Genomic DNA, 23,703 nt, shown 5'->3' with positions numbered 1-23,703 from the left:
CTTGAAGGGACAACTGGATGCGTTTCGGTTGCCGGTTGGTGCGGCCTTAATTCAATACGTTGACGACTTATTGGTGGCTGCTGATACTCAGGACATTTGCAAAATTGCTACGGTGTCGTTGCTGCAACATCTCTGTGAGTTAAATCACAAGGTGTCACCTTCTAAACTCCAATATTGTTGTCAAGAAGTAACCTATCTAGGTCACTTATTGTCAAAGGAGGGAAGGAGATTGACCCCAGAGAGAATTGCAGCAATTGCGCGAATGGCTGTGCCACAAACCCAAAGAGATGTGCGTGCCTTTTTAGGTATTACGTCGTACTGTAGGCAGTGGATTCCGAATTTTTCATTGCTAGCGAAACCATTGGTGGCTCTTACGTGCAAAGATGTTTCAACTCCTTTACCATGGACGGAAGAATGTCAGAAAAGTTTTTCTGAATTACGTGATTCATTGTGTTCGGCTCCTGTGTTAGGTACCCCTGACTACAGTAAACCGTTCACGTTATATGTTCACGAGAGAGAAGGTTGTGCGTTGAGTGTCTTAACGCAACCTTTTGGTGGTAAGCAACGTCCATGTGCATATTTTTCCTCGACCTTAGACCCGGTAGCTAGAGCATTGCCGAGTTGTTTGAGAGCAACTGCGGCAGCTGCGGTCTCCATCCGACAATCAGCAGGATTGGTCATGGATAATATGCTTACGGTGATGGTTCCGCATGCAGTCGATACTCTTTTGAATCGAACGAAAACTCAGCACTTGACGAGTGCGAGGTTGTCTGGGTACGAATTGACGCTCTTGGCAAGCCACATTCAAATAAAACGTTGTAATGTCCTAAATCCGGCAACTTTGTTACCGATTAGTGCAGAGTCAGATCAAGTAACAGAACATGACTGCTACTTGCGTACAGAAGAGGAAACAAAAGGTCGAGTGGACCTTAAAAACACCCCATTGGAAGACCCTGACGGCACTTTGTATGTGGATGGGTCATGTTTTAAATTGCCGAATGGTGATGTGACTACTGCTTATGCTGTTGTGACGTTGAATACTGTTGTTGAGACTGCGAGATTGAATCAGAATTCTGCCCAAGCTGCAGAGCTGATTGCTCTTACTAGAGCATGTGTATTAGCGAAAGGGAAATGTGTGAATGTGTACACCGATAGCCAGTACGCTTTCGGTGTAGCGCATAGCTTTGGACGATTGTGGCGAGAGCGTGGTTTCTTCACGTCACACGGTACTAAAATACAGCATGGCCAGCTTGTGAATGATCTTTTGGATGCATTGACTTTGCCTGCTCAAGTTGCGATTGTTAAGTGTAGTGCGCATCGTAAAGTGACGGATGATGTTGGTCGTGGTAACGCGTTTGCAGATGAGATTGCTAAGGAGACTGCCCGGAACCTTAGTACTCGAATGTATGTGACGAGTTCGGTTAGGTGGCCTACAGAATCAAGTATGTGTGAGAATACCATAGAGAGCGTGAAAGCAATTCAGAATGAGGCCACCGAGACGGAAAAGATAAAGTGGAAAGAAAGTACGGGAAAGTTGGATGTGAATGGTTGTTGGATTGATTTGTCGGATCAGAAAAGATGGATGTTGCCTGATGCGTATGTGCTGGCCGTTGTGACAATGGCACATGGGTTAGCACATATCAGCGCGAAAGGCATTTGCAAGTTGTTGTCGCCTGTGTGGAAGAATGATGCCATTACAAAGTGTGCTGAACGTCTGGTGAAGAATTGTATGGTGTGTATAATGTACAATCCTGTCAAAGGAACCCCAACTCCCCCTGGCAGTTTTGCTCCTCCTTCGTATCCCTTTGAGGTGATTCAATTGGACTTCATCCATATGGAGCGATGCAATAACTTGAAATATGTTTTGGTTGTGGTTTGCGCATTCTCCCGATGGATTGAGGCCTATCCCCTCAAAGACAATACTGCTTTGTCTACTGCGAAAATCCTACTGAAGGAATACTTCCCTCGGTATGGAATGCCTAGAGTCGTGTGGTCAGATAATGGAAGTGAGTTTGTTGGAAGTGTGATGAAGAGTGTGTGTAAGGGCCTTGGAATTAATCAGAAATTCCATAGCGCCAATCATCCTCAGTCAGCAGGATTGGTTGAAGGGTACAATGGTACCCTTAAACTAAAATTAGCGAAGATTCAGGCTACGACTGGACTGTCTTGGCCCGACGCTTTGCCTCTAGCATTACTGTCAACTAGGGCGACTGTACACTCCCGAATAGGGCTTAGTCCCTATGAAATAGTGTTCGGCCGTCCTGCGAATGTGTGGGGGGTTCCTAGGCCAGGTATATTCGTTGATCTTGAGTATCCGATGTTGATTGACTACTTACATGACTTGACTGCTAAACTGAGGTTAATTCATCAACAGGTTTACGACGCCTTGCCGACGCAGACGGAGGGTCCAGGCCACCAGCTCCAGCCCGGTGATTGGGTAGCTACCCGTAACTTCTCACGCAAGAAGAATCTGGACCCCCGCTTTGTTGGACCTTTCCAGGTGCTCCTGGCCACGAGGACTGCCGTTCGTCTTGAGGGGCGGAAGAATTGGGTACATGCTACCCATTGTAAACGAGTCCCTATTCCTTTACCGGCAGACCCGTGGGTGAGGAAAGGCATTGCGTCAACAGAAACAGAAACATTGCCGGCGTTTGTACCTTTTAGCGACGCACAGCTTGTTGGTGAACACTCAGCGCAGCAGAAAGCCACTGTTGAAACATTGTCAGTAAAAGACTCAAGACCAAATCAACAAACTGATCAACAGGACGCTGTCTCTTCAACGGATCCTTTGTTCGACGAGCAGACACGTCCCGGGAAACATCGATATTCGTTGCGTTCTCACACTAAGGACAAATAAAGTTTTTCTTGCTTTGCTGAAATTGATACCTGCAATATCTTCGTTTCCCCTGATCAACCTTGAACATTTCGTATCATTGAAACTTGTTTGTATATATATTAAGCTTCTTCCTTGAATCTTTTTCCTTCCACAGCTGAATTATTGTGCTAAATAAATACATATTGTGTATTGAGGGCCGTAGGGCCGCGCGCGTACTTCCTTCTGGACAGTAGGTCTTGACGCTAGGTTAAAGGCCGTCGGTTCCTAGGAACTCCTGGGGATTGACCATTGCTGCACAGAACGAAGTGCGTCAAGAAACGTTGCGGACGGTCGTAGGGAAATGGCATTTTCGAAGCTGAACGATTTGGAAGGAGCTCAGGCATATAGAGTCAAACTGCAGAAACTCAGTCGTACTAAATGTTTTGTATTCCAATTGTTTGTATTGTTTTTAACTGCTTCTGCATTCTTGGCGGGTGGGGTGTATTACGCTACGTCTTACTTTTTACTTCCTACCCCTACTCCTACTCCTTACCCTAATCTTACTCTTACTGCTACTACTGCTTCTCCCCATTCCTTTCACATTTTACCGGAACACGAACAGGCTAGACGTGTAGAATTCCGCAACAATTCCTTTATCCAGCTCCTCCATCAGCATCAGTTAGTGGTTAACACTACTAATTGTTGGGTGTGTGGGTTGATGCCACATACTGCGGGTAAGGGAATTCCATATCTGGTGTTACCGTATAGTTCCCAAGGGTCGGCTCGAGCATTCCAAACAATGCTTCGAAGCGCACTAGGTTTCCACCCCACTCCAGAACAACGTTCCCCCAAACCTGGTCCTACCTCGTACCAGTGGGTGCTATCGATGGCAATACAAGATTTGGAGGATGAGATCCATGATGCTTTTCTCATCCCTAAGGAAGAGGTACAAGCCTATAGGGTCCTGAGCAGAGGGGAATATAGTATGTTCGCTAATGAAAGGCAGCTTAAAAGCTCGTCTCCAATATGGGTCGTACCCCACACTGGTAATCTTTGTCTTATGGGTCGTGGTTCGCAAGCCTCACTTGGAGTAAGTGCTTGCATTGAAAGTTACGTTCTGCCAATGTCCCCAACCCCTGTGTTTCTGGCTGCCAAGGGTACGTACTTCATCTGTCATGATCGTGCATATACATGGTTGCCCTCAGACTTCATGGGCTCATGTTTTGTTGCAAATCTGTTGCCTCCGACGTTCACTGTAGATGCCGATTATCATAAGACTAGAGTTGTACGAGGCGTAATTAGCGAAGAGGATACTGCCGGTCAAGAGGCAGGAGACTTTTTCAAGGGTTTCCTCCCGTTTTGGGGACCTATGGTTAATAGTAGGAACCTGAGACATTTGACTCGAGTGGTAGAATCGACAGCTAATGTTACTGCCAGTGCCCTTGGTAATATCACCACAGAACTTCAGGCGGAGAGACTTATGACGTTACAAAACCGTATGGTTTTAGATGTCGTCTTGGCAGATCGCGGTGGGGTATGTAAAGTGATCCATTCGAGCTGTTGCATTTTCATACCTGATAATGCTCCTACTGTCTATGAAGCCATCTCGAAGTTGCATAAGATCTCCGAATCCATACACGTGGATGTAGGGGATTGGACGCTACTCGGTTGGTTTTGGGGCCTGATGTCGATTTGGGGTTGGAAGATTCTGATGATCATCGGGGTTGTGGTAGTGTTCCTGTTCACGTGTTGCCTTTGTGTGCAGTGTGGTCCTGCCTTATGTGGCCTCTGTGCTACAACGTGTATGAGACAACCACCTGTTACCAAGGGGACTCGGTCGGACAAGGCTATGCTACAGCGACATCTTGATGGTCTGATGAATATCGAATATGATTCCGACTAGTGCTTGCCTACATGAGGGCAAAAGGAGCGTCTGAGGTTCCGTGACAATTGTAAGTGGTGTTTTCGACTCGCACGAATATGGTCGAGTCTAGTATCTATGAACCGCAAAAGACGAGTTTGGTAAGTGTGCGTAGTTTCGCTGTGCTAACTTAAACCGTTCGTTTGTTACGTGGGCTTTTTATCTGTACCCACGGGTTCCATCTTAGATACGGCATCCATTTTGTCTCTTGCCCTCAAGTAGTCAGCGAACGGACGCTGTCCGCTTCGCGACCCTGGGACTCCCAAGATATTTGCGGAAGACACATGTCCTTTGAAAGTGCCTTTATGACGAGGGGGTTGCTACTGTAAGGCAGGTGGCGCCGCTCGAGGCTCATCTTGCCGCACGGACTTATTGTCTCAGCCGTGCATCTCATTAGGCACGTTCCTTTGATGCCTGTATCTCGTGCTTCCCGACACCTCCCCTTTTACACCCTTTCCGATCTCCCCACTGTCTCCGTCTTCCTCTGCACCTGTCTTCGTTCCTGTTTTGATCTACTTGATTGCTGATTGGAATTTGCTAATGGTGGGAAGATGGGTTTTTACAGTTGGGAACCGCCAAATGTTTCCGCACTTATGTTCCGGACCTTGCATGTTTGAAAGCGACCAAAACGACCCCTCTGGGAGCTAGATGTGGGAACTGAGTTGTAAACCTTTGTGTTCAATGTTAGCCTATGGGTAAAAAACTGTATAAAAGGAGCGATCCACATAACCAATTTGAAGCAGTCTCCCCGAACTACACTCGATGTACTTCCTGTGACTTCTGTGTTCCCTGCAGTAAATAAACCTTGACTCTTTGACGCCGAAGGAAGTGTCCCGTGTCTCTGTGACTTGTACGCCGGAACAGGTTACCCACGAAGGTTTCAGGTGTTGTGCCCTGGCACCGCTGGGTCCAAAAGAACCCAGTCCTTCAGTTGGAGATAGCAGAACTGCAGAAGAGCTGGAGCCTGCAGGACTGGATCAGAGCTGGAGTTGGCAGGACTGGAGCAGGATTGGAGCTGGCAGGACTGGAGGAGAGCTGGAGTTGGCAGGACTGGACTGGACCAGGGCTGGAGCTGGCAGGACTGCAAAAAAGCTGGAGCTTGCAGGACTGGAGCAGAGCTGAAGGAAGTGACCCGATTAGGGCCACCCAGGTCATGTACGTCCACCTCTTAGCCTTCCAAACAAGTGAAGAGTCATCACACAGCAGAGAATACAAACAATCATTAGTAAAATACTCTGCAGCGGAGCCCAATCTCACCAGCACCCGAAGATGACTGTCGAGCGGACTGGTTCCCCAACACTGGGTATCACATAATCATTTTTCTGACAACCCCCAATCACACCCCAGTGGAAAGTTACTGGCTTGAGCCGTACATGAACAAAGAAGGCACAGAAGGATGGGCTGCCACCTGCACGGTGGGTACACACTATCACTATCTCAAGTTAGACTTGCGGAGCCTGGCTCCTCCTAACGTGGGAGCAGGGCTACGAAGAAGGATAGGCATGCAGAGGCAGAATGGCCTATTCATTAGTGAGTCGAAATCCAACCTTGCATAGAAGAGGAAAAAAATAGCAGAACACAGTCTTTTGCTGAGGTAAGAAATACATGATAGAGGAGCTTGAATAAGTCATCAGCTAACATGGCCTACAAACTACAAAATGGAGCTGCAAATGCTAAATTAAGCTTGTGTTATAAAGATAGCTTGGTGTGGTACATAGCCTTTTAAATGCTAACATAACATAACGTAAAACCACTTCATGTAAGTACATAAATTGACAAATTCTAACAGACCCTCCTTTTAGCATGGCAAGAAAGCATAATCATAATCTGCATTTGCTCATTCACTAACAGAGCTAGGTAATCATGTAACGACGAAACATATTCTATATTCAAATATGTCCTCGTCGATATTCATCATATCCTGGACATCTTACATCATCATACTCGTGGCTTTAGCATCAGGTCCTGCTATTTTGGGTATAGGTGTCAGCTTACTAACACAGTAAGAGCAACATGGCTGGGAGACAGTTAATACACAGGCAGCATGAGAAGATGAACCAGAAGTACCAAGGAAAGAAGTAGTTTTCAACTCCAAGTATTTATCAAATCCAAGAACCACGCAGATAAAGACAAGGTCCCATTTTCTTGGTGAATATCAGAAGCAAGCCTGTGTAATTTCTGAGTGGCTGCATAAACATTCGGGGCGTGGACTGGTATGTACACACAACAACTACTGATGATGACACAGCAGGCCCCACCCCTATCTGTGAGTATGGCATCTAGCACCATCCGGTTTTGAAGATCAGCAAGCCTGGTAGCCTGAAGCTCAGCTGTAAAATTGGTCAGAATTCCTGCAGTGGTATTAATAACCCCTTCCACTACTCTGGTGAAGCGATGAATGCTAGAACTGTTATACATGGGACCCCATAAAGTCAGAATACCCTTCATTGCATCAGAGAATTGATTGTTTCAGGGTAGTATCTGTTTGATCTATATCTTCGGTATCGATGACTCTATTTACCCAGGGATGGTGTACATCCCTGCGCCATAGCCTATGGTCTTTGTGATCATTGGATGGTGCAATATATATGGGTGGCAACAGGAAAGAGACATAACACATACCAGCCCAGCCATATATATATATGCTTGGGATCCCCATACAAAATACACATTATGGGGCAGGAGTAAGGGTGGACTACTAGTTGTATTCATATGGTATTCATATGGTAATTACTTTTCCCTACTGGGACATTTCCAAAACCCTGAACACAGAAACTGGCTGTAATATTTACTACCGACACTGGCATTGCTCTGCTTTTAGTAATATTATGTGAATGGAAAGATTTGAAGGACTCAGTGACATTGAAACCCTGAAAATCCAACATCTCGTTCTGGAGCCAAGTGGCATTTTTCTTGCAATCATAAACATTCATGCAAGCACCAGGTTGTAAAGTACCCTGTTCCCCTTCTTTTACTGGGGTAAATCTGTGGTGTTCTACTATAAATTTCAACACTCTCATAGTGAGATTGGGTAATATTCATAGCATAGGCATGATAATGGATATACACCATTGAAAGCAACTGAAACCATGACTCACAGCTACTCAAATATGACGTGGGTAAGGACACCAATGAATTGTTTTATGCATGGCAGAAGGGAGTAACCCACACACCCAGCAATCAGTAACATTGGACATCTGATGTGCTTGATGGAGCATCTGGAAGAAAATATTATCCTTATACGTCTGTATGTGCCTCTCTTTGTGTGGGGCCAAAGTGACAAAGATATGTTCAGGAGGGACAGGAGTTGTTCCCAGCAGAGTGTGCACAGGATGCTTTTCTTCCAAGTGCCACCCCACTCCAAATACTGTTATTAATACTATAAAAACAAATACTACTGCTACTATCCTACTCTTAGTGGACCAACTAGACCAACCAGGACTACCCTGCTCTACCAGAGGGGCAACTAAGGGCTACTCTTCTTCCATAATGGGACGACCAAAGGGATACATTTTCAAAATAAGGAATAATTTGCAATTGCCAGAGGAAATCTGCATGCTGGAGCCAAAAATGATATATTAAGCAAAAAGGAGCACAAGTCACCCAGTGTCCATCAAAGCCTCACTGGTAGACTCCTATTGTTCATCTACGATGTGCACTCGTCAGTGGAGCTGCACGATCGCAGCCCTTGCTGAAAAATGCATCCTCTTCTTTCAGGATAGAGCACCTACCTTCCTGGGAAAACACCCTCAACTGATTCTGTCTAGGGCAGTGCACCACACTTCTTCTCACCCTATTGCTATCACCGGTACCTTAGACAGGGTACCTGCACCCTATTCTTCATCTTTGAAGTCCATCCCTATTCTTCTGACTTGTCCTTCCGTCGGGGAAGCAAATTGTCTCAAGCTACTCCAGTCACAATATTGTCACGGAAATGAATCTGAAACTCAGGGGCAGAAGAAGACTGAGACTCAATTGTTGAAGAGCTGGACGAGGGCTGCTCTTGGGAAGCTCTGATCTCTGGAGGCATAGCTTCCTACAAAACGGCATTGCTCTCTTCTTCTGTCTGCTCCCAACTCACTCTGGCATCAAAAAAGGGAGCGAAATTGGGCACGCATTCCGTTTCGTGGTCTACTATGCCTTCACACACCCAACATTCATATGGAAGTAGGAGGGGGATCTTGCGGGTGTGCGAAGCAAGGATTCAGTGTTTCCTTCCATCTGCCTTCACTGCTGTCCGGGTGGTGAGGAGGACTTGAAGGGTCCTTTGCAGCTAGGCTCCAGACAACTCTTCCTCTGGAAGTTGCGGACTAGTACAAAATCACCAGGCTGCATCTGATGCCCAGGCCCTTCGGGTGCTGGCCGTTGTGTCTCCTGGACCTGTTGATGGATAGAACGTAAGTCTTTAGATAACTCATAAAGGTAATCCACAGGTAAGGTGTATTCTATCTTGGAGAAACGTCGGGGCCATACATTCGCAGGGCGGCCAAAAAACTACCTCGTAGGGGGACAACCCTGTCCTAGAACGCACCGTCGCTCAGGTGTATAACAAAGATTAGGGTAAAGCATCTGGCCACTGCAAACTGTGCTTTCCTTTATTTTTGCTACTTTCAGTATGAGAGTACCATTGTACTTCTCAACCAAACCTGCTGAATGGGGGTGATTTCCTGCCTGGAATTTTTGTTTAATGTGTAGACCATCACACACCAGTTGGATGACCTTTGAGTTGAAGTGACTTTCGTTCAAAGGTATCTTCTCATGGCTCTTATGTCGAATTGGGATGATAGGTATCTTGGATCCACTCTGACCAAGATCAAACATGGCAAACCAAACCGCGGGACGAAGTCCTTCAGGAATGCCTTTGCTGTCGCCAATGCTGTATTCTCTTTGGTGGGGTAGGCTTCGATCCATTTACTGAACGCATAAACCTCCCCCAATACATACTTCAAATTGTTCACTCGTTCCATTTCGATGAAATCCATTTGGAGAAACTCGAAAGGGAAGGAAGGCAATGCAAAGTTAACAGTGGGGGTAGGGGTGCCCTTTCCACGATTGTGTATCATACAGATCATACAATTTTTCACCAAATGAGCGGCTACTTTGGGGATATTGTAATTCCGCCATACGTGATCCAACACCTTATATTTTGCCTTTGCGCTAATGTGGGCCATGTGCCATAGTGAAAACAGGGAAAACGTATGCATTGGGCAACATCCAACATCCATCTTTGTTTTCCTGAAAGATCTGTCCAATACCCATCCTCATCTAGACGCCCCGTACTCTCCTGCCATATTGCCAATTCATCCATTGTCGCCTCACTTTGTATTTCCTTAACATTGTCTAGTGTTTCCTCAAACATTCAATTGCCTGGTACCCATCTAGCCGGAACTCTTACAAACATCATTTTCATCTTTGATCTAGCTGTGTCTTTTGCTGTCTGGTCTGCAAATGCATTCCCTCCCCCAACATCATCAGCAATCTCCTTGTGTGCACTACACTTCACTATTGCTATCCCTATTGGAAGTGCCAGAGCCGACAAGAGTGTATGTATCAGTGGGCCATTCTGTATCCGTAAACCATGTAATGTCAAGAACCCTCTCTTGGCCAAGAGGCACCCAAAGTTATGAGCGACCCTAAAGCATTCTGGCTGTCAGAATAAATATTGAAAACCAGTTCTTCACTTAACTCACAATCCTGGAGAAGGGCAATAAGCTCTGCAGCCTGGGCCGACTGATGTGGGACACGTGAAGTTTCAGCGACTGTATGCAGTGTTGTTATCGCATACGCTGTAGTGGTGGTGCCATCCCGTAACATAAAACAAGAGCCATTGACGTATAGTTCCCCTTGTGGGTCAGATAGAGGAACATCAGTCAAGTCTAGCCGTCCCTTCATCTCTTCCTTCGTACGATATACACAATCATGCATGTCGGCATCTCCATTTACTGAAGGGAGGGGAAGTAACGTGGCTGGATTCAGAGTGGCACATCTTTTGATGGTAATGTGCAGTGCAAATAACGTTAGTTTATAGAAAGTCAAACTTGCATTAGTAAGGTGCTGTGGCTTTGTTTTCTTTAGAAGTGTATTCACAGCATGAGGTAACATAACTATGAGATTAGTATCAAGAACGAGCCACTGCTGATTGTCTGATAGAGACTGCCGCAGCGGCTCTTAAACAGGTCGGTAGGGCTCTGGCGATGTTGTCCAGGATAGCAGAAAAGTAAGCTCAAGGTCTTTGCTTACCACCAAAGGCCTGTATTAAGACAGAAAGCGTGCAACCAGCCGTCTCATGTACATAAAGCACAAACGGTTTCTAGTAATCAGGTGTACCAAGCACAGGAGCAGAGCAACGCGCAACCTTTAATTGCTCAAAAGCTTGCTGGCATGCAGGTGTCCAAGGTAGGGGTTCATGCACATCTTTGGTAGTTATTTGGAGTAGGGGTTTTGTTAGTAGAGAGCAATTAGGAATCCAGTGATGGTAGTATGAACTAATACCAATAAACTCACGCACGTCACATTGGGTTTTAGGGACAGGCATATTAGTTATAGCAGCAATGCGCTCAGGAGTCAGTCTACGAACCTCCTTCGACAGTAGGTGGCCTAGATAGGTGACCTCCTGTTGACAATATTGAAATTTGAAAAAGGGACACTTAATGGACATGGTGGGCCCGATTCACAGAATGAACTTAAGACTAAATCCTAAACTTACTACTATTTGGTATTCACAGAATGCACTTACTACTTTCGGGATTCACAAAGTGAACTTACTACTTTCGGGATTCACAGAATAAACTTACTACTTTCGGTATTCACAGAATAGATTTAAGACTACTAAGTTTACGTCCGAACTCGGGCCGTAAATTCCGGCCCGGAGGCGGAGTTTCCGGCTTGGGGGCGGAGCTTACGGCCCAGAGGCAGAGCTTCCGGGCCAGAGGCGGAGCTTGCGGCTTGAAGGCGGAGCTTCCGGCCTGGAGGTGGAGATTTCAGCCATGGCTAAATACCCACCTCTGAGCCGGAAGCTCCGCCTTCAAGCCGCAAGCTCCGCCTCCGACCCGGAAGCTCTGCCTCCGGGTCGTAAGCTCCACCCCCAAGCCGGAAACTCCGCCTCCGGGCCGGAATTTACGGCCCGAGTTCGGACGTAAAGTTAGTAGTCTTAAATCTATTCTGTGAATACCGAAAGTAGTAAGTTCATTCTGTGAATCCCGAAAGTAGTAAGTTCACTTTGTGAATCCCGAAAGTAGTAAGTGCATTCTGTGAATACCAAATAGTAGTAAGTTTAGGATTTAGTCTTAAGTTCATTCTGTGAATCGGGCCCTACGTGTCAAATATAACAAAAATTTAACAGTATCGTCTTTGCAGCCGTTCTCTGTGTCAGAGGCCACTAAGACGTCATCAACGTACTGCAATAAGACATTTCCAGAGGGGAGCATCAATTAATCCAATTATCCTTTCAGAGCTTGACTGTAAATACTAGGGCTTTTAGTATAGCCCTAAGGAGCACGACAGAATTGAAACTCTTGGCAGCTAAAGAGAATCCAAACAGATATCTGCTATCCGGATGGATTGGAATGCTAAAGAAAGTGTTTTTTCAATCACGGAGAAGAATTTCACTGAGGGAGGAGTCATCATTAACAACATAGTGATGTCAGGAACCACAGGATATTGATGGATCATAATCTTGTTTATCGTTCACAGATCGATAACAACACGGTAAACATCAGGGTGAGCATCAGAGGCATCATAGGGTGCCTTCTTAAGTATGGGAAGAATAGGGCTATTTCAGACATGTGCTACTGTTTCCTCAAGCAGTACTGTCCTCATCAAGTCCCTAATTATTTGCAGAAGGGCTTTATCCCCTGCCTGTGGTATCTTATATTGGGGAATACGCTGTGATACAGCATTATCTATGATCTTGATAGAAACAGGTGGGATTCGTAACAATCCCACATCCGTATCCACTGTAGCCCACAAAGTATTTGGCACATCTTTGAACTTGGCAGGTAGGGGGGTACCTTTAGTAAAACAGTGTTTGTACTGCCCACCTTCAGGCCAATTTTCATGTAAACACCATCCGGTGAACAGAATATGGTTGCATGTTACTTCTCCAACAAATCTAATTCCATCAGATTCTCCCCACAATTTGTTGTCAGCAAAAATGGGGAGTCAACCGTAAAAGGCCCAAAAGTCAAGGCAAGGGGCTTGGAAATGGGGCTCACAACTGGCACGCCAGAGAAACCTATCAAAACATTATGTTGGCCAGACAGAACTGCCCCCGGGACCAGTGAACGAGAAACAGAACTATTCATAGCACCCGAATCAATTGGGAATGTCTTGGCCGTGCCATGTATGTCCACAGTGACATAAGGTCCATGCTGATCTACAGACACTGAAACTGGTTCCTCTCCCTTTCCTTGGCAATCCTAGCTGTAGGACATTCCTGTCACCTCATCCATATCATAATCATCATGGTAATATTACCCTCGTTGACCATCTCTCAAAATAGTTCTTATTCTCATGACCAAACGATGAATCCGCCCTGTGCGTTTCATCATCGTTTCCTCCTTCACAACCATGTCCTCTATATCCAGACCTCGTGGGGCCGCAACTTTGTGTAACAATTCAGACACTCACTTTTTGCAATACGCACATTGGTTCGGTCCAACAGGTGCACCCACAGTGCTATTCCTATTTGTCCTATTTGTCCAAGGCAACTGCTGGACCGATCCTGAACCACCTCTCCCACTGCCATTGCCCCTTGTCGCTTGCTGCATCAACACTTTCGTCTTTAGGTCCTTAGTTTTTTTCTCCGCTTTCTCCTTCTTCTCAGTCTCTCTGTGCTCATAATATTGTGCCATACTCAATATTACAGATAGGGAGGAAGTTGTCCAAGTACTCTCTGAAGCCTGTAGCAGTCGCGATCTCGGGAAGCAGGTTCGTAACAAATCTATTAACAAACAATCGGACACCACCCTCTACCGACAAATCTTGGCCACTAAAATCCAAGAACACACCTTCAAACCTATTAAAAAACAATTATACACATATTCCTCCGTTAACTTATCCCAATCTACTCGTCTAAGTGGGATAAGGGAGTGCATATAAGTAATGATACGACCCGGCAAAGCTAATATTTTGGCTTCGGCTTCTTGCCAGGCCTCCTTATCCCATGCCCTTATCTCGTTCCATGTCCCCCCGAACTCCAAGGCATGATCCTGCGTATGCGCCTTTCCTCTAGATATCCACTGGTGCCAATAATCCGAAAAACAGGTCAATATCAGCTTGTGTCATTACCGTAGAGGATGCCGCCTCCGTAAGTTCCTTATAATATGCAGTTGGGTTCTTAATAGGGTCTGGCAACTGGCTCTTAAGGGATAGTACCTCACTCCTATTCCAAGGAGTGTAGACCCACTATTCCTGGAAATAAGCCTCCACCCTTTGCTGAATCACAACGTTTGCTGCATTACACTGCTCTGGGATCTCGGGATGGTCATAGAGAAACCTACTGAAACATTATGTTGGCCAGACAGAGCTGCCCGTGGGAGCTGAGAATGAGAAACAGAACTATTCATAGCACCCATATCAATTAGGAATGTCTTGGCCATGCCATGTATGTCGGCTGTGACATAAGGTCCACGCTGATCTACAGGCATTGAAACTGGTCCCTCACCCTGTCCTTGGCAATCCTAGCTGTAGGACATTCCTGTCACCTCATCCATATCATAATCATCATGGTAATATTGCCCTCCCAGAGCATCTCTCAAAATAGTTCTTATTCTGATGACCAAACGACAAATCCGCCCTCTACTTTTCATCACATCTGCCTACATCACAACCACGTCCTCTATATCCCCGACCTCGTGGGGCCACAACTTTGAGTAACAATTCTGGACACTCACTTTTTACAAAACACACATTGGTTCGGTCCAACAGGTGCACCCGCAGTGCTATTCCAATTTGTCCTATTTGTCTGAGGCAACTGCTGGACCTTTGCCCCTTGTCACTTGCTGCATCAACACTTTCGTCTTTAGGTCCTTAGTCTTTTTCTCTGCATTCTCCTTCTCCTCAGTCTCTCTGTGCTAATAATACTGTGCCATACTCATATTACAGATGGGGTAGGAAGTTGCCAAGAACTCTCCAAAGCCTGTAGCCGAGTCTAACCCTGGACGAAGTACTAGGCTACGCTCGCATAGTTTGCGAAGTTTGCGCTATTTCGCACTACGCGTATTGCATGTAGCACAGTGCAAGCACGCGTAGCGTAGTGGTCATTTTTTGCTTGCTCGCTGTCTTCAACGTCAAGTTGGCGACCGTGAGCGAGCAAAATGACATCCTGGCAAGACTTTTTCCTCATTCGCTATAGCAACATTAAGTTGGTGATTGCGAGTGTGGAAAATAAACTTGCTGGCGAGATTCTCAACACGGGGAGGTCAGGTTTCTCATTGCGAGTGGTCGCGTATGCTCACGACCGGTCGCGATGAGAAACTACCAGTTCGCGTTGAGAAAGCTGCTGCTCGAGTAAAAATCTACTCGAGCGGCAGAAAACGACTGCTTGCAAGAGGCAGTTTGCACAGATTGCACAGTGCGGACAGGCATCCGTCACTGTGCAATCAGTGCGAACAGCATTTTGCACAGTGCACTACGCAGTTCGCGTAGCTCGCGTAGTGCGAAGTGCACTTCTCTTAGCTACGCGTAGCGCTACTATGCGAACTACGCCTAGGGTTAGCCAAGTTGCGATCTCGGGCAGTAGGTTTGTAACAAATCTATTAATGAACAATTGGACACCACCCTCCACCGACAAATCTTGGCCACTAAAATCCAAGAACACACCTTCAAACCTAGTAAAAAAAAATCAGACACACCTTCATCCTTCTCCTAGTGACATGCTGTTAACTTATCCCAATCTACTGGTCTAGGTGGGATAAGGGAGTGCATGATACGACCCGGCAAAGCTAATATTTCGGCCTTCGGCTTCTCGCCAGGCTTCCGGTCCTTATCCCACACCCGTATCTCGTTCCATGTCCCCCCTAACTCCACGGCATGATCCAGCGTATGCACCTGCCTCCAGATATCCACTGGTACCAAACATCCGAAAAAACACCTCAATATCAGCTGGTGTCATTACCATAGAGGAAGCCGCCTAGGTCAATTCCTTATAATACGCAGTTGGATTCTTCCTAGGGTCTGGCTACTAGCTCTTAAGGGATAGTAACTCACTCCTCTTCCAAGGAGTGTAGACACACTGTTCCTGGAAATGAGCCTCTACCCTTTGCTGAATCACACCATTCGCTGCAGTACAATGCTCAAGGATCTCGGGATGGTCATAGGGAACTGCGCACCCAAAGTTGGGATCTCCTGATGCAATCTACTAGGACAACCAATCAAGGTGGCAACATTACTAAAGACGGCATTGGGGGCCAAACCAGTAACGTACACCCAATCCTGAATATCCTGTGTTATCTGTGGTTGTACACCATTGAAACACTGTTCTCACAATCCTATTAGCATCTCTGACATGTGCTTAAGAGCATGCTCTTGCACAAACTGCTCATAATCTTTCATCACACTCCACACATCTTCCTCACTGTAAATTGGGTTCTAGGCCCACTGCGCAGTCTGGTCAGCCACCATTCTTTTTTCCTCATTACCAACATCGGATCTCATCAATGGCCTCCCCATTCGTTCTCACGCTGCTGCCCAATTTCCCTTAACCTCTCTACGCACAGGCGTCCCAACACTCAACAGCACTGAAGTGGACACACTTGAGGGAGACAGAACCGTTGAAGAAGCAGGTAGCATCATTAACAATGATTGGGACGAAAGGCTGAGAGAAGGGGAGACAACAGGTGTAGGAGTATCAGAAAAACAGGAGAGAGCAAACCCCCAGGACTTGCTGCTAACACAGACAAAGAGGAAGCAGGCGGGGCCGAAGCCGGAGCAGTCGAACCAGAGACAGGAGGACCAGCAGTACCAAGTGCAGGGTCTGGAGGCTGAGATGCCGGAACAACGGGGTACACCCTGTGCAGGGCATAAGGAGGTGGGGGTCGGGTATATAATAGTTCTTCCACAGAGACATCATCTTCGTCTCGAGCAACATAACATTTATCACTCTGCAAATGAAACTTCCTAGCTGCACAATCTATACCCTTCTCTTTTTTCTCTCTATCATGAGCAATGGCTTTCTGCGTCACCGCCTGCACCTTGCCTCTCCTGGCCTCCTTCTCTGCCCTCAAAATTCACTGCTTTACTTCTTTCTGCCACATCTGGAGATTGTCAAACATCAACTGTCTACTTATTTTAGCAAATAATTTGTCCTGCAGGAAATTAGATTTTTGTTTCTTCGAGTGTGTCCTTAAGGGGTCACTGTAAGTTGGCACTGTCCCTCGTATACTTATGCCACAGCGTGCTAAACATAATAGGGCCAATACCATGCTTGATGTATTCATTGAAATTTGGGGTACCTTCTGGAGGTGCAGGCCGCCTCTCCTCTTATCGAGTCTTGGTGGAACAACACCAATGTCCAAAACACCCCAATTTACTCAAGCAAGGCATCTGAATATAAGACATGTTCACCATTCACACTGAACATATATCATACAAAACAACACAAATCAAGATGGTCCGAAAACCGTACCAGACAGTCTGGAGACTGTACCAAGACCAAAAGAATAGGCTCTCGCCCCAGGCCTTTTTAAGTGTAGACCAAATTTCCAAGTGGCCTGGCAGGGCACTCTGTACCTCAAGGGTCCACAAACCCCGCAAGTTTGAACAAACTAGAATTCAAGATTTCAAAATGGCCCCATATCCATCACAAGACAAGATAAACTCACCTGGTGCACACAGGTGAAGTAAAGTTATTCTCCACTGCCGACTCTTCTGACAAAATGGTCACATCCAAGGGTTTCGCCTTCTCAGGACCCCAGCCCGGGTGACCACTAGACAAGGAGCCGCCCGATCAGACAAGCGGACAGCTGCGAGTGCAAAGCTTTATCGTGCAGGGTATCCTGATATGCCCATCCGACCACACGTAACCCTGTCCTCTTTACACCCGATTACGGGTGAGGATGGGACACCCGATGGGGGAGTCCCTGTTTGGGCTCCAACTGAAGGAAGTGACCCGACTAGGGCCACCAGGGTCACTTACAACCAGCTCATAGCCTTCCAAACAACTGAAGACTCAGTAAGACAGCAAAGAATACAAACAATCATTTATTATTAAAATACACTGCAGCGGAGCCCAATCAGACCATCACCCGGAGATGGCTGGATTCCCCAACTCTCTGTATCACATAATCATTCTTCTGACAATCCCCAACCATGCCCCCAGTGGAAAGTTACCGGCTTGAGCCGTACATGAACAAAAAAGACACCGAAAGATGGGCTGTCAGCTGCACGTTGGGTACACATTATCACTATCTCACGGTTGCCTTGCGGAGCCTGGCTCCTCCTAACGTGGGAGCAGGGCTACGAAGAAGGATAGGCATGCAGAGGCAGAATGGCCTATTCATTAGTGAGTCGAAATCCAACCTTCAACACAAGAGGAAAAAATAGCTGACCACAGTCTTTTGCTGAGACAAGAAATACATGATAGAGGAGCTTGAATAAGTCTCCACCTTACATGGCCTACAAACTACAAAATGGAGCCACAAATGCTAACCTAAGCTTGTATCATAACGATAGCTTGGTGTGGCACATTTTATGCTTAGTGGCTACTTTCTAATCATAGCCTTCTAAATACTAACATAACATAACGTAAAAACCACTCCATGTAAGTACATAAACTGGCAGGACTGGAGCAGATCTGGCATTACTGGAGTAGAGCGCGAGCTGGCAGGACTGCAGCAGAGCTGGCGCTTGCAGGACTGGAGCAGAGCTGGCAGGTCTGAACCAAAGCGGGAGCTGGCAGGACATGGAGCAGAGCTGGAGCTGGTAGGTCTGGACCAGAGCTGGAGCTGGCAGGACTGGAGGAGAGCTGGACCTGACAGGACTGGAGGAGAGTTGGAGCTGGCAGGACTGCAGCAAAGCTGGTGCTTGCAGGACTGGAGCAGGGCTGGAGCTAGCACGACTGAAGCAAGGCTGGAGCTGAAAGGGCTGAGGCAGAGCTGGAACTGGAGCTGGCAGAACTGGAGCCCCATCTGGAGCTGGCAGGACTAGAGCAGAGCTGGAGCTGGTAGCACTGGAGCTGAGCTAGAGCTAGCAGGACTGGAGGATAGCTCAAGCTAGCAACACTGGAGCAGAGCTGGAGCCGGCAGGACAGGAGCAGAGCTGGAGCTAGCAGGACTGGAGGAGAGCTGGAGCTGGCAGGACTGGAGCAGAGGAATGTTGAGTGTTGATTTAGATACCATATATAGGTTTTCCGGTTTTATGTCCTTATATAGGCACAACTCACATTGCCCTTATTTAGGCATAGAAATCCAACCCTTATTTAGGCATTACCCATGCTAACCAAATACTGGCATGGTCACCTACATCCGTCCATCCACGTCACAACTAGTTCTTAGAAAACCAGACTCTTAAGCCTCTAGGACTTCCCCTGCTTGGACTATTGATTTCTCCAAGAACTCATTTATTATGCATGAACATCTATTCCTTAGGGGTTCATTCATGACATTCCTCTGCCCGACTTTTATGCTAAAACTGGCATTCCTAAACACCTTCAAGGTATAAATATCCCTTCACTTGCCATGACAAGTCACAGCTGCATACTTGCACAGCTCGACTACACAGCTCGCTGCGGCAAATTCGGAAGGAATTTGAGTCCCCGCCTGACGCACTGACCAGACGCTGTCATCCTCCTCACAGAGAATCCAGCTCCAGTGTTTCTGACTCCCCTTGCAGGGTGTTAGAGATCGAGACCCAAAAAGAGATTCCAACCTCCTCATTCTAAGGTATGGAGCAGAATAGAACCTAGAGGGACTCTTGGCAACTCTTGGCAAAACTAAACTATAGCTAGCATCACTTAGGAAAACAGCACCTACTTCTTACCTCGTACTATACTTAGCTGAGGTACACTGGGGTAAAACTATTTAGAAGCACCAGATGAGTATTTACATTTAAGCCTAAGTTATCTATGAATGTATTTTTATGAATATATGTCATAGCTACAAACCATGCTATTGCAGTATTATTTTATCTTACTGCTAACCCTGTACGTATTATACTTCACATTCTGTCTAACGATTGTAGCAGTTCATATCTCCTGCACGAGAAATAAGACTGTTCAATAAACCCTTTTTATTGAAACACCCGTCGATCTATTTCTGTGTAACTCTGTAGAAACGAAGCATGCACGCTTGACTGAGTGAAACTGCTATCTATTGTTTCCACGATTCTGAGAAGAACTGTTCCGATTCTAAAAGGAAACAAAGTTGTCATATTTATGTGGTTGTCAGACTAATCCATTCTTGTTCATTCAAGACGTTTCTAGTGACCTCTGAGCCAGCTGGCACACACAAGTAATTAAGCTTAATGTACTCGATAGAGACATACTGACCTTAGTCCTATGTCAAAACTATAGTGTATATTATTCCAATGCGCAGAGCTTATAAGGGGTATGGGAACTATACTAAATGGCGCCCAACGGTTTGGTAAGGCACTACTTTAATGCTAGATACTGAAGAAACTCAGTCGTACTTTTCTCAGAGACCCTCTACTCATAATACTCCATAAGAAGTCTGGAGTGGGTAGGGATAATATCCACCATAGCTGAGTAGGACAAAAATCCTATGTATTAGCTGTTTGGTTTGTTCAACGTTGAAGGATACAGTGTTCCAAAAATATTGTGCACCTTATCTTTGTTTCCTTGAAACTTGCTCTGCATTTTTTCTTAAACAATGACCGGGTACAACACCGAAACCGGTGGAGCTGCGGCTGATCTCGTCGTAACAGCTTTTAATTTTATAGGTTTTAATGAAACCAATGAGGATGCTATAATCATCCGTCCAAATTTAAGGAAAGCCATCACTCTAAAACTTATAAAACATGGCTTAACACCAAGAGGTGGAAGAGCAGTTTTTGTGATAGATACACATGAATCTTATCAGACAGAGGTATTCTACTCATGGATAGTATTCCCAGAATTACATCCAGCAACACATTTGTTTCACTTCTATAAAGAAGATGAACTACATGAGGAATATCTTCCTTTCGAGGATAATGAAATTCCGCTCACATACCAGGAGCATGATCTCTGGTTTAAAGGCACCCTAAAACATTTAAATCACATTACCAGGCTCACTCCACTAGGTAGACCAGGAGCAACATGCCCGATTTTAGCCGGCTACACACCTTATGCTGACATTGAAGAAATGTCCAATGATGAATTACTTACCCAACTCAAAGAGTTAATCAAAATCTACAGACATTTTGTGAAATATGTCATGTGGACTTTCACAGTCCAACCACCATTAGCTATTCCAAAACAAACCTCTAACCAGGGGAATATGCTAAAAATCACTCCACAGACTTTACACGCAGTCATGGATAAAATGCCTGCAAACGTGATCAAATTCCATTCTGGAAAGCTCAAAAAATTACTCAAATCAAAGCAGTATTTCCTAATACTAGCCCTTATGAGAAACAAAGAATTCTAATAACCTGTTTACCAATGGGGATCACTCCACATCTGGAAGACTGCAACAATTGGGGTACAGTCTTTGCTGCTATCTATACTAAAACACATGGTGTTCCGTCTATGGCGGTAATACCTGATGTCCTGAAACAAATTCAAAATGAATACGGGGCAGAGCCTGCTATGAATTTAGGTATGCAGTTACTGAAAAATTTTGACCAGGTCTCAACAAAAATATTATCTAATATTAAAGGAGAAGGAGTGTCAGTTGCGATCTGCCAGTGCTTAAGGGAATTTGATGTAACAGAACAACAAGCACTACCCAGAATAATAGAAATATCCTATGAATAATTAGGCAGAGACAGTTTGGGTGAGAAACCAGTTAAACCACAACTGTCTGAAGGGTTGAAAAGGACTATACAAAACACAATCGTACATCTTCTAAAAAGTAGTGGAAAAATAACAAACAACATTCAAAAGAGAAACGTTCTCAAACCTGAGGTAGGTCTCCTCAGAAGGAGCCCTCTGAGAGGATAATTTGAGAAAACCTGACAGGTATCAAGACACTGATACATGTTCCTCTCGTACCTTTCAGATATTGTCACAGACATCTGAAAGAAGAGGACGGTCAGATCAAAAGGAAGAACGCGTGAAGTCCAAAGACGATCAACACGTTCAGAAAAACAAACAAAAACCTTAATTTACCAAGAAGAAGGTAGCAGATCTGAAGATCAGACATGCAGAGAATTCCTGAGAACACAAGTCAAGAACGGAGAATGGGCGCAGACAATGTTGGACAGTGCAGTAGATGTAACAATAGCTCACCAGAACCTGAAGGAACTCCTGGACACAGTGGACTTGAATGAAGCCATTCAAGTTGAGACTGCAGACACCAGGGTTAGTTATCCACATAGGTTATAAAGTCTTTATTACAAAAAAAGGTTTTGGAGAAAGCAAGCAGTTGTTTCAGACTGCATGTAAAGCACCACATGTGCTGCAAACATTAGTACAAGTGTAACTCAAAGCAAGGCACTGCAGTCAAGCAAGTGCAGGTGGGGCTGGGGCACCAAACAGGGAAGGAAGGGGAGCAGAGATCACTGGACAGCAGTGATGGGTACAGGTGCTGCTTCAATGGACAGCTGACCCTGCTCTGGTTCAACGAGTGACCGGAGCAGGGTGGGAGCCTTGCCCGCCTTCATCCGGTATGTCCTGGTTCTGAGCGTGCGGTGTAAGGGTCAGGAATGTTTGGTTTATTTCAGATAAGGTCCATTTGAAGAACTAAAAATAATGAAAAATAGGAAACTGAACAGTCGAAACACTTCAGGCCACAAACAGGAGAACAGAAGTGTACTTCACATCCAAGGCACCAGACTGAGTAGCTATCCTCCCAAACCAACCCCGCCCTAGTCTCTTCTCAAAGTGCCAAGAAGTCATCAGGATCCTTCAAAGGAGCTTCAGCAGGGGCAGGAGGGCAGCGAGTCCAGCCAGCATGGAGAGTTTGACAGCAGTGCCAGAGTTGCACAGGTCACTGATACAGCAGGAATGGGTGACTGTGTAATCTATACCTATGATAGTGTTGGTCTCGTTAGAAAAACACTTGGTGATATCCAGGCACCCCTTGGCCTTTATCTTGATTACACCTTTAGAGGCTGTGCGGGTGTCGCACGTCTGGAGGAGGCCACAGGTGGTAGTGGTGGTGATCAGACACGGATAGTCGCACTGCTTGCACTCCATCCCATCACCCAGGGCCAGGCTGCAGAGCAGGAGGAACGCGGCGCTGATGAAGGCCTTCATGCTTCTAGGAGCTGGAACGAGAACCGAATACAAGCGAAGCTCAGGAAACAGGCGGGTAACAACATAGGTTATATGAAATAACATTCAGGATGGAGGGAGACATACCAGGAAAAGTGAAGGCACTCTTTTTGGAGCGACTTTCAAAGGGTTATGATATACTTCTAGCAGAACAGGAATGCCCTAACCCGAATTTGTCAAGGAGTGCCCACATGGCGAAGAAATCATTCTGCCAGCCTTCTCCAACAATGTTCCAGTACATTTAAAATATACTTATGCCAGGAAATGGGCAGTTGCCCAAAGTCCAGCATTATATAAAAATCATGTAGGATGGGATGAGGACTCACCTCACCACAAAATCCATTTAAAAAATCAACCATCTGTACAAAGGCAGTCCCCAAGTAAGCAAGAAGCTAAAAAACAAGTCAGGGAGATTTTAGATCATCTTGAATAACAAGGGGTGATTGAAACATGCACTTCATCAATGAACAATCCTTTGTTTCCTGTTTCCAAACCAGACAATACATATCGTCTAGTTTTGGAATATAGACACCTGAACTCTTGTTCTAAAACATTTGCAGTACAAAATGCACACAGTACAGCATTATTGAAGAA

The 23,703-nt window shown here is 45.8% G+C and overlaps 1 protein-coding gene across 1 annotated transcript; it reads right to left on the bottom strand.

The window, feature by feature from the left end:
* Nucleotides 1-22,623: 22,623 nt before the first annotated feature.
* Nucleotides 22,624-23,141, bottom strand: LOC147707144 (sperm acrosome membrane-associated protein 4-like). Its single transcript, XM_086925188.1, has one exon. It carries the CDS (start codon nucleotides 23,089-23,091, stop codon nucleotides 22,741-22,743), a length of 351 nt encoding a protein of 116 aa, XP_086781314.1. The 5' UTR covers nucleotides 23,092-23,141; the 3' UTR covers nucleotides 22,624-22,740.
* Between the last annotated feature and the right edge of the window lie 562 nt (nucleotides 23,142-23,703).

The sequence above is a fragment of the Lissotriton vulgaris genome, chromosome 6, assembly GCF_964263255.1.
Source record: "Lissotriton vulgaris chromosome 6, aLisVul1.2, whole genome shotgun sequence".
NCBI lineage: Eukaryota > Metazoa > Chordata > Amphibia > Caudata > Salamandridae > Lissotriton > Lissotriton vulgaris.
The sequence above is the reverse complement of the archived record's forward strand: the minus strand, read 5'-3'. Positions and strand labels throughout refer to the sequence as shown.

Excerpts from the sequence above, each read along its gene's own strand:
- LOC147707144 (XM_086925188.1), bottom strand. The coding sequence starts at position 23,091 with ATGAAGGCCTTCATCAGCGCCGCGTTCCTCCTGCTCTGCAGCCTGGCC.